This window comes from Notolepis coatsorum, assembly GCF_963971535.1.
Source record: "Notolepis coatsorum genome assembly, chromosome: 1".
Lineage (NCBI taxonomy): Eukaryota > Metazoa > Chordata > Actinopteri > Aulopiformes > Paralepididae > Notolepis > Notolepis coatsorum.
In genome coordinates, this window is record NC_140165.1 from 165,186,416 (window position 1) to 165,198,664 (window position 12,249).

The 12,249-nt window shown below is 40.7% G+C and overlaps 1 protein-coding gene across 1 annotated transcript in view; it reads right to left on the reverse strand.

Annotated features, from left to right (window-relative positions):
- Positions 1–11,886, reverse strand: part of LOC311223410 (glypican-5-like) — a gene marked incomplete at its 5' end in the record, with an annotated part of 177,236 nt that extends 165,350 nt beyond the window's left edge. The window contains 2 exons of the mRNA XM_084308198.1: positions 2,425–2,571; positions 11,857–11,886. Coding sequence (XP_084164324.1) covers positions 2,425–2,571; positions 11,857–11,886 — 177 coding nt within the window. The remainder of the gene's footprint in view (positions 1–2,424; positions 2,572–11,856) is intronic.
- Positions 11,887–12,249: the final 363 nt, after the last annotated feature.

A 12,249-nucleotide genomic window follows, 5' to 3' on the forward strand; every position in this document is an offset into this window, starting at 1 on the left:
TGTGTTTGGTGCATTTGTGGTCTGTGTTGTCTGCATTGTTTCCCCTGTTTTAGTCTTGTGTTCCTCCTGCCTGTGTTTTGCAAGTGTGATCTAGTCTTGTGTGGTCTCAGTATTTGTATATTTGATTCTAGTTTATTCCCCAGTGTGTTTCTTTCAGCCTTGTGTTAGTTCTGTTTTACCACAGCTGTGTCTAATCACCAATCACCCTCATGTCTCTAATTAGTTTGTGTATTTAAGTCTTGTCTGCCCAGAATCCATTGCTGGGTCATTACTCCTGTTACCCTTGTTCCCATGTGCTGTCTACTTTGTGTACCTCCCGTGAAGCTTCCCGTATTTCCCCGTGAGTCCGTTCATGTATTGTTTGCCCACGTTTTCCAGCATTGCTGAGGTTTGTTTTCGAGTTTTAAGTTTGCTTTTGTTTTCTGACAAGCACTGTAACGTTAATCGTTTGCCACGTTCAGTAAAGCTTGTTATTTACAACCTCAACTCGTGCCTCGTCTATCTCACTCTCCACTGCCTCTCCTCGTGTTTAAGTCTGCATTTGGGTTCTACTCACCTCTACCACCATCATGCCATCTAAACGTTCCACTCATCGTAACACTATACTGTAATGTGTACTGTAATGTGTATATGTATGTACTATGTATGTTAAACAAATAATAAATAAATAAAATCTTCAGGGGTAGGGCCCGACAAGCCTAGTGTTTCTCCCTAGCCCTTTTTGGACAATTGGACAATGCTCCAATAGCAGCTGGTAAAACGTTGGTGATTTATGGAATGACCATTGTTATGTGTCCAAAACCCGAAATAAAAAATAACTGAACTGAACTGAACTGAACATCACAATCAACACTGATCATTTCGATGGAGTCCAGGCGATTTATTTCCAGATCTTTTTTATTTAATTGTTATAATCCGCAAGAGTTTCTTGAAATGAAATGCCTCCTCTTGTCTGAACAGCTTTTAGAAAGCTTGCCATCAGACTGTTGATGTTGAAGCACGAGTCTGAATATGAGATTAAGAACTGAACTGCCTCTGCCAGAGATCCAGTAGAAAGAGTTACCATAAATTGTGCTAATGTAATCACCCTAATGTAGCAGACATCACAGGAGGACACAGGTATATGTAAAAACAGGGCGGTTGATGTCAAAGTGACATTGATTTTGCCATTTTGCCAAAGGGCAGAACAAGGGTTGTGTAAATATGAACATACACAAATCAGTTCAAATGGATTTGTAAATATGTATCCATTGATTTTTCTGTCCCCTGGAGTGCTTTGTTGATGTTTTTTGAGACCGTTGCCCTATTACCTGTTACTTACAAGCGAGACGAAAAGAGGGTGTAAACTAATTACCCTCCAATAGAATTAATCAAAACAAAGCAATATAAATCCCTTTAGCTTTTTGATGTTCCACTTTCAAACAAAAGTACAGTTTGTCAGTTTGTCTGTCTGTAATCCAGCAATTGTTTCTTGTACTCATGCCTGTTGTTTCCACCTATTTATAGTCCATGGGCCAAAGCCCAAAATGTCACTTGTCGGTACCACTCAAGGTGACGAAACGTACATATATATTTTTTTAAAGATGAATGAATGAATGAATGAATGCATGAATGAATGAATGAATGAATGAATGAATGAATGAATGAATGAATGAATGAATGAATGAATGAATGGTTTTATTTCGGTCTTTTTACAAAGCATAGTAGTAGAACTAGAAAAAAAACTAAAATGTCTGTAGATGATATTTTGGTATGATATCCCTTCCTGAGTGGTAGCTGTATCATAATTATCAAGTCATGAAGTATACCCACCCCCTTAGGAAATTGCATTTCAGATGCTGGTGCATATCCTGCTTTAGACTCACGTAGAGGACATCTGTCAATGTTTCACAATATTGTCTTTGGTATCATTGTAAAGGGGACTATGTCATCTTTCATTCGAGCTAAGATGTGAATCTTTCTGACCAATATAGAGGTAACTGGAGCTCTTTGAACAGTCAACAACACACATTTTACACGATTTTCGCCTATATGATATACTATATTTTAGCCTTGTGTCACCTAGGAGCAACAGGGACACAACATACAAAATCTACAACACTCTCAGGACCATAAGGATTCAGTAAATGTATACTATGCCTATACTATTTCTTGTCAGGGGTGATTGTCAGCCTTCAATTAGAAGAGCAGTACTAGGCTCCTATTAAACTATACAGAACAGCCACTAGGATAATGTCACAAAGTGGTCTGTCTTTATCATACATATACAGGACATAAAGGACACTACAATGAGATAAGGAACCACTTAGAGTTTTATAAACAACCTATTAAACAGAACAACATTAGGGAGAGGGAGAGGGAGAGGGAGAGGGAGAGGGAGAGGGAGAGGGAGAGGGAGAGGGAGAGAGAGAGAGATAGACTCACCTGGTTGATGTGCTTCAGTTTGTCTATGATCTGGTTTATAACAGGATCTGCTCCCTTCACTTTGACCTCAGGGTTTGCACTCTGAGCCTTGATCCCATTCCCCACCACTCGCAGGGTGTAGCTGTGGAACACCAGAGGGACAGAGGGCTTTAACACCAGAGGGACAGAGGGCTTTAACACCAGAGGGACAGAGGGCTTTAACACCAGAGGGACAGAGTGGTTTAACACCAGAGGGACAGAGGGCTTTAACACCAGAGGGACAGAGGGCTTTAACACCAGAGGGACAGAGGGCTTTAACACCAGAGGGACAGAGGGCTTTAACACCAGAGGGACAGAATGGTTTAACACCAGAGGGACAGAGGGCTTTAACACCAGAGGGACAGAGTGGTTTAACACCAGAGGGACAGAGGGCTTTAACACCAGAGGGACAGAGTGGTTTAACACCAGAGGGACAGAGGGCTTTAACACCAGAGGGACAGAGGGCTTTAACACCAGAGGGACAGAGTGGTTTAACACCAGAGGGACAGAGTGGTTTAACACCAGAGGGACAGAGGGCTTTAACACCAGAGGGACAGAGGGGGTTAACACTTCTCTCATATCTAGACCAAAGGTACAATCTAACCATGCACATTTTGGGGTATATTTAAGCATTACATCACGCGCAGGAGTGTGTTATACGAATTAGATCATGCCTAGGGGTGGTTGTTAGACTAGGCAGCCAAGGGTCGTTAGACTAGGCCAGACAAAAGTGATGAATTGGTTCAGTGACGCTATCCATGGTGCTGAACCTTCAATCACCTCGACCATAGCATTATCTGATCTAGCTTAGCTTATTCTCTCTCTCTCTCTTTGTATTTCTTGTAATGTCTAGATGTAGAAAAAATAATCAACAGGGCCCAAGGGCAAAAAGGACCAGAGGCAATAGCAACACGGTATTTTAAGATAAGATAAGATAAGATAAGATAAGATATGCCTTTATTGATCACCTTGGGGAAATTCAGGCATCATAGCAGCATGGAGGAGGGGAGGTACAGGTATGGGCAGGGTAATAGTAGAAAGACATAAATATAGGCAATCAAATTTAAACAGTAAGAGTAAACAGTGTAAACAATATAATAAACTCTGAAAATATAAATATGATATTAAAATATTTAAACAAAGGTGCAGATGACATCTGTTTGCCCTATCGGTTAAGATAAGAATAAACGTTATTGGGTCTCATTCACCAAGGACTTATGACAAAAAGGGCTTTCTCTTTTCAGGGCAATTTTGGGATTCACCAACCGTCCCAATAAAACATATGTAATTAATATTATATTATAATATATTGTCTATATTCATGTCTTGCCCGAAAAGGTCTCAAATGGCCCTAAGAGAAAGCCCTTTTTGTCGTAAGTCCGTTGGAGAATGAGACCCATTGTCCCAGAGGGGAAGATTTACTTGGAACAACAGTGCTGCATCATTCTGAGATGACCGTGTAAACAAAGAAGAAAGATATATATACAATCATTCATTCATTCATTCAGTTAGTAAAAAGGACTTCAGACAAATATGACAATACATAGAGACGTGCAACCATAATACATAAGTAGGTAAACTCATTTCAAAAGCTTCAAGAAGCTTCATATTGCACCCTGCTCTAATAAAATTACGACATATTAAGACTTGGACAGGAAAGAAAGAGGTGACAGCCCACTGAAAGGAGTCAATCTCTTTAAATTATTAGAGTAAGAGTAAAAGTAAACAGTATACACGAGGTACCCTAACTGGCATGATATACGTCATATGTTTAGCACAAGTTAGCATTGTTATACATAGGGGCGACAGTGGCTCAGGAAGTAAAGTGGTCGTCTGGTAATCGGAAAGGTTCCCGGTTCGATTCCCGCTCCTCCCGTATAAAAGTGCTATATAAATGCACCATTTACAATTTACATGGAGAATCACATAGATGCATAACAGCTATGTCACAGCTATGACATTTCCAAACGTTATGCTATATTTATGAAACGGTGAGATAGTTGTTACAAATGTATCAATATCATGTATAGGTTAAAACAAATCCATTAAAAAAATAGAATTATGTATAAAAGTTTTTGGCCCCAATAATTTATCATAAAAAAAACCCTCTTCATGACCTATTGCAGCCCTTTTCCTTGGTTCTCCACTGTGTGATTAATAGCAGCCTGGAGAGGCACATCAGAGCCATCTGTGCCCAATTCTACCCAATGAAAATGTGTCAGGCCACACTATAAATATGATCCAGTTAAACGGACTGCATTTATATAGCGCATTTTATCCAAATCGCTTTACAACTCACACCTCACATTCACCCCCATTCACTCGCACATTCGCCCACGGACGGTGTAGGCGACCAGTCAGGAAGGTGCCAACCTGCCCATCGGGAGCAGTTTGACACGAGAGGAGCCAGAATTGAACTGGGAACCTTTGGATTGCCAGACGTCTGCTCTACCCCCTGAGCCGCTGTAAGAGCCTAGTTTAGTTGCTATTCTTACACTTGAATTAAAGCATATTGAATTATGAGTGCATATCGAGTGTGAGTGCATAATGTCCTTGCATAATGTCCATTTATTGCCTCTTGGACATATTAAAATGATCATCTTCTCCACCACACCGTCTGGCTACCTATCACAGTAGAGAGAGAACAAAACATGTTTGGCACTCGCTAGGCCTACAATCCTCAGGCCACTAAAACATGACGTTTATGATCATTAGCCTACAGAGGCGAGGCTTCTCGTTTGTGTGGCCATGGAATAATACTTAGCTAGTTTGTCCATGAAGGCTTGCTCCACATAAAGGTTGAATGAACAACCAGTCTCAAGGAGAACCACTACTTTCTGGTCTTCCTTGACAAATGTGATGTCTGGGGTATTAAACATGCACAACACAGATGCATGTGCCCGCACACACACACACACACACACACACACACACACACACACACACACGCACCACCCCTCTTGTGTTCAGAAAGTAATGTACTGTATCTCCACTATACGGCTTAGGCGAAGACCCGCTATCAGAAACACATCTTCCAACACGTTGCAGGTTTGCAGTCCCATATTAAGACTCTCAGGAGGCCTCCGATAGGCCTATTCCTTAAAAGGTGTCACAGATAAAAATAGTCCTCATACATTCTTCCAGTGAGTTAAGAAGAGCAGTGCCGACCACAACCGACAAGAGGATATGAAACAGTTGTGTGATTGCCTGTGTCTCCGTGGACCAGCGGCAAAAACCTTATAATCCATATCCTTCTTCCCGAGAGGGACACTTGGTTTGCATCTGGCACTGTTCTCTCGCTGCCACTCTCGCAGGTGTTGAGTCTGAGATTGGAAAATTTTTAATCATTTCATCCTCGGGACTTATTGCATTTCGTCATCTGTCTTTTCTAAAGATTTGTTTAAGCGACAAAGAATCGTCAGCCTTTCTTGACCTCGTTCTTTGAGGTCGGAGATGATTACGGGGGGCGTAGAAAGTAATAATCAGAGAAACCCAGACTCCTGGTGGGGACTGTGTAACACTCGAGAGCTTCTGTGAAGCATGCAGTGTTGGTGCACAGGAAGTCAATATAATGTATAATGAATTATCAGAATTAGCTGATAATAATAATTAAAAAAAAAATGTTTACCTACTTTCTATAGAAGCAGCTGGGAGGTGTGCTGTTTTAAGTGAGTGTGGACTATTGAATTGATTGATTGATTGATTGATTGATTGCTAATTTTATTACTGTCCGCCTGGTTTCCAACTGGTTAAGTTTAGGCACTCTTTCGAAGTTGGTTAAGGTTAGAGTTTGTCTTTAGAGCAGGGCGATAGACCACCAGCCCTGATTCCAAACTCTAACCTTAACCAACTTTGAAAGAGGGCCTAAACTTAACCAGTTGGAAACAAGGCGGACAGTAATACAATTAGCAATCAATCAATTCAATAACCCACGCTCACTTAAAACAGCGCACCTCCCAGCTGCTTCTATAGAAAGTAGGTTTATAAAAAAAAAACTCTTATAGGGCAAATAACCCCCCCCCCCCCCCCCCCCCTACAAAGAAAACGTTTTATTCCTATAGGGCAAAGAAAACTTTTTTTAATTTGTTTTACCTAATTTTTATGGAAGCATCTAAGAATGAAGTTCTATAGAAAGTAGGTTAAAAACTAAAGAAAAGTTGGATGTGTTAGTTTGTTGGATGTCTAGGTGAAAGACAGTTGGATGTCTTAGTTTGTTGGATGTCTTAGTTGAGAGACAGTTGGATGTGTTAGTTTGTTGGATGTCCTACTGAGAACAGTTGGATGCACTTCCGAGCTGCTTCCACATGCAGGCAACTTCTCTTTTTTTGTGGGAACTACTTTTTCTGGCGGATGGTTTTTTCAATAAATCTTCAATTAATGTGTGTTTATTGTATAGCAATAAGGTTGGATGAATGTGCCAGTTTTATAAAAGCATTACACCACTTGTAGTCGTGGGTTGTGACAATTAGACCATGCCTAGGGGGGTCTAACAACCCTCGGCTGCGCCTCGGGCCTAACGACCACCCCTAGGCATGGTCTAATTGTCACAACCCACTCCTGCGCGTGATGTAATGCTTAACTATATCGTGCCCCCGGTGTCACATGCTCATGCCTGTCCTATGACCTCTGTGCGTGTTCACGCTCAGATAACCTGCCACTCACTGTTTATGTCCCTTGGCGCTATCCGTAGTCTCTGTGGTTAACTGAATAAGTTCGCCTGCCGGGGATCAAACCCGGTGTGCTTTTGCTCGACACTACCGAGACACACTTTTGCGACAGCTTCACCCAAACTCTAACGTTAACCACACCATTACCAAACTAACCATAACTGTTAAGCAAACCCTTAAAAATACCAAACACTAGAGTGACAAAAGGCAATTCTATTCATGTAGCTTAGGCTATGTTTGATCAAAGTTATTGCCCCAATCCCTCTGTCCAAATCAGGTTAGTGCCACAGCGTCCTGCTCTCCACCTGTGGCTAGGAGTATGAGTGACAATGCTTTTTGGATTAAAACTTTATGTCAAGCATAAAACTGAATAATTAAGTAATAAGGAATCTCTTGCCATGTTTTTTCTGCTGGGCCTTCACTGTGGATTCTTCTATATTTGCACACAATATTTGTGCTGTCCGCCAAAAGTCACTGGGCTAACGTTCTCTTCGTCTTCATCTTAATCCCTCCAGAGACTGTGGAATTTTGGCCATCCTTAGACCGTACGATTAAATTGTTCCAGATGTGGACAAACCCTTGGGTCGTATGAGCCAGGATCGTGGACAGACAAAATGGGAGCCAATTCACAGCATCCTATAGGATCTGGACAAAACCTAATGAAATCTGGCAGTGTCAAGGCTCTATCCCAGTGAGCCACCAATAGGAACGCAGAAGACATTGACCAATAGGAACGCAGAAGACATTGACCAATAGGAATGCAGAAGACATTGAAAGTATGCTTGGCAGCCCAGTGGGAAAGAATGTAAACATTATGTCAAACTTGAAAAGACACCGGGAGGCAGTCGAGTTGGATTGGAGAATGAGATATTTGGGAATGGTAAATGGTGCATTTATATAGCGCTTTTATCCAAAGGGCTTTACAATTTGTTCCTCACATTTTTACCCATTCACTCACACATTCACACACCGACGGCAGAGGCAACCATGCAAGGTGCCAACCTGTTCATCGGAAGCAGTTAGGGGTTAAGTGTCACTTTGACACTTCGACATGCATGGGATACTTTGAGACATGAGACATGAGAAAGAATGCCTTCTTGTGTGTCATCTGGAACATGGCCTACACTACCACGACAGACCCCAAACACACACTGCTAGAAGAAACAGCGGAGCTGTGTTTAAATGTGTTAGCCTATGTGTTAGAAGTTTAAAGGGAGAGAAATTCAGCAGCAATTCAGCATCCGATGGATGTTCTAAAAAATAATGATCTTTATTCATATGATTAAAGCCAAGGTGTTTCGGCAACATACCTTCATCAGGGTTACATGTTGCCGAAACGCCTTGGTTTTAATTCTGTGAATAAAGAACATCCCTTCCAGTTCATGCAGCTTGGTTGAAGGACGAAGTTGCGACAGATCCTTTGTTTCTCTTGCACATGTGTTAGTGTAACATCCCACTTGGCCCTGCTCATCTCCCCCCACCTGTTCATGGACTATTCCCCTCTCCTATGCAGGGATTTATCCCCCCACCTGTTCATGGATAATTCCCCTCACCTGCACATGGAATATGCTCACCTGCTCTGTCTCTCCCCTTCTGTTTGTTCATTGTATCTCTGTCCCTTTGTGTTATCCATCTCTTGCTCTCCCTCTCGGTCTCCCTCTTCCCCTTCATGTTCCCCTGTTTGGTCTAGTACGCTTCTTGTCTTGTATAACTTCCTATTTTCACAGGAAACGCATGAATATGTGGAATCAAATAGCATTCAGCTAGCCATTTCATTGGGACTTTAAATAGTTTACTCACTTTTTGTTTCTTTTTTTCTTTTTTTTCATTCTTCCCTCTCAATGTGAAAAGACTGTTTTAGTTGCCACTTTGATATGCCAATAACCTCACTAGGCCAAAAACACTGACCTGTAATAACATATACCAGTGCGAGAAAAGATTTTATATATGTGATTATTCCTTCCCATTCTACGTATGTGACTGGATAGCAGTGAGAGGAATCGGAGCCAATTACCTCCTTCAAAGCAGATTGTCTATCTCTTCTGGCCACACACACACACACACACACACACACACACACACACACACACACACACACACACACACACACACACACACACACACACACACACACACACACACATACACACAAACAACAATAACAATTGAACAGACTACAAGCCGCTGTTAACAATCAACAGCAACAACATCATTCAAACTAACATCTGTTTGATACAATTGCCCAGAGTTTAGATGATGCCGTAGGCAGAACAAAGCAATCAAATGTTCCATCAATAATAGTTTATCCTTCAGCTCCCTGTTTTGTAACCAGTGTTGTGCTAGTTACTGAAAAATAGTAACTCAGTTACTTTACTAGTTACTCATTTCAAAAGTAACTCCATTACTTTACTAGTTACTTACACCCAAAAGTAATGCGTTACTGTGAAAAGTAACTATTTAGTTACTTTAAAAAAAAAGGATTGCTTCCATGCCCGGCTTACAGATACTCAAAATCGGTTGATCAACTTGACAGTTTCCATTCACATCACTGAACTCTGCTAAGCAATGTGGTCTAGATACAAACACAAATCTGACACAAACACAAATGTGTTACCGACGTAATAAGAAATGTGCCGTGCGTAATTGTATCGCTGCTTAGGTTGAAGGAACAGCCTTGATGTCGCTGGAGCGTTTCATTATAACCGTCTTGCAACGTTGTTTAAGATATCAATCGTGCATTGCAACGTTAGAATAGTTAGGATATCAATTGTGCATGAAAGGACTATATTTATATTGTTTGATTAGTATTGATGAGATTCCCTGGCAGATTCGTAGTCAAAATCCATTGATCAACTTGAGTTTCCATTCATTTACATTCACATCACTGCACTCACCAGTGTCTGTCGAGATGTAACGTTAGTCCAGCAGCCCCTCAAACATTTTCTTTATCTCATTTCCATGTTGTACTGTATATTCTCTCTCCAAGTAGTTGGGAAAAGTTTTCCGTCCCATTTGCTGTGTGTCGCCTCGTATCATTCTACGCGGGTGGCGAGTGGATTTGGATGAGTCCTGGTAGTTAACGTTAGACTCCAGTATCTTTGAGCCAAAACACAAATTACATAACTAAAACGTTATTTTCTTTTCGCTCGACAAAAGAGAAATACGCGAGTAGCTGGGCACTGCCATTATCAGTCAGGAATAGTAAACAAAACACGCCCCCAGCACAGCGGGGATAATAATGATAATAATAATAATAATAATAATAATAATAATAATAATAATAATAATAATAATAATAATAATAATAATAATAATAATAATAATAATAATAATAATAATAATAATAATAATAATAATCACTACCGCTCGCTATCAATCTACGCAGTATATAACGCAAATAACGCAGTAACGAACCATTCAAATTTCAAAAGTAATGCGTTAGAGTACTACAGTAGTTATCGCCAAAAGTAACTTTGTTACTGTAACGCGTTACTTTGTAACGCGTTAGTCCCAACACTGTTTGTAACTGAGAAGTACATGGAGGCTTATGTAACTGAGAAGTACTACAAATAGATAGACTCGACATCATGGACGTTTGTGTAACTGAGAAGTACTACACATATAGACTCGACATCATGGACGTTTGTGTAACTGAGAAGTACTACACATAGTTAGACTCGACATGGAGGCTTATGTAACTGAGAAGTACTACACATATAGACTCAACATCATGGAGGTGTGTGTAACTGAGAAGTACTACACATATAGACTCAACATCATGGAGGTGTGTGTAACTGAGAAGTACTACACATATAGACTCAACATCATGGAGGTGTGTGTAACTGAGAAGTACTACACATATAGACTCAACATCATGGAGGTGTGTGTAACTGAGAAGTACTACACATATAGACTCAACATCATGGAGGTGTGTGTAACTGAGAAGTACTACACATGGTTAGACTCCACATGGAGACTTATGTAACTGAGAAGTACTACACATGGTTAGACTAGACATGATAGAGGTTTGTGTAATTGAGAAGTACTACACATGGTTAGACTCAACATCGTGAAGGCTTGTGTAGTTGAGAAGTGTCACTACCCGGTTAGCCCCATCTGCCAGACCAGGACATGGCTAGCACACTATGCTAGTATCTTTGTACTGTGCTTGCAATGGGCAGTTTGGAGGCAAAGATAGGTTACTACTGTATGTCTGCTAAGCCAGATAGCAGAGCAAGCAATAACAAGTGTGTTTGTTATGAATTGAAAATGGGGGACCCTGATGTAAACAAGACGAAAGTCTTTCTCTGGTCTGCATCCCCTTAACAATTGTGTGTATTGAGCCGTACTGTATTGTACCCATTCTGCAATCTGTTAATAAAATTGTCAATCAATCAATCAAAGTCTTACTATTGTTAGATAATTTAATTGCTAACTAGATTGCAAAAGCAGATTATTGAGGCATTAACTAACAAACATTAGCTTGTAAAGCAGAAAAACTGTTCTTTACTAATGCGCACTTCATCATATGCATGAACTGTAACGTTTGGGGTTTTGCTCTCCTCTGGGAGCAAAAGCCCTAGTGTTACCCGATAGTAATTACCTGTCTATCCGCCCTGATTGCACTAATTGGTACCTGGTGTGTATAGTTAAGTTGGCTTTATATTTAACATTTCGTTCTTGTATCTCGTTCTGCTCTGGTGGGATTTAACCTCATGACCTATACATCACTGAAAGCTTTCGCTACATGCACCTTCACTTGTCCGGCCACGCCCATTTCCGCTTATGGATATAAGCGAGGGGCGTGACCGTGCTTCTTCCTTCCCTCATATTTTCATTCGGAAGTGTTTGGCTACAAGCGCACTTTAGACAGTGGAAATTTAGAATTCGAATGACTTGTTTTAATGGGTATCATATAGTAGTAAGTCCTATTGTAGAACATGACATATTAGCATGACATCTGATTTATTAATGTCAATAATGGGCGACAACCGCAATTGGCACTTGAAAAGTGTAAATGATGGATTAGTCAGTAGCAATTCATGATGCCCTGTTTAGCTCAGCTGGTTAGTGAGCTGCCTGTGGAGCGTATGGTGCCAGGTTCAAATCTCGGTTACCTTTTTTTTCTTTTTTGTAACGT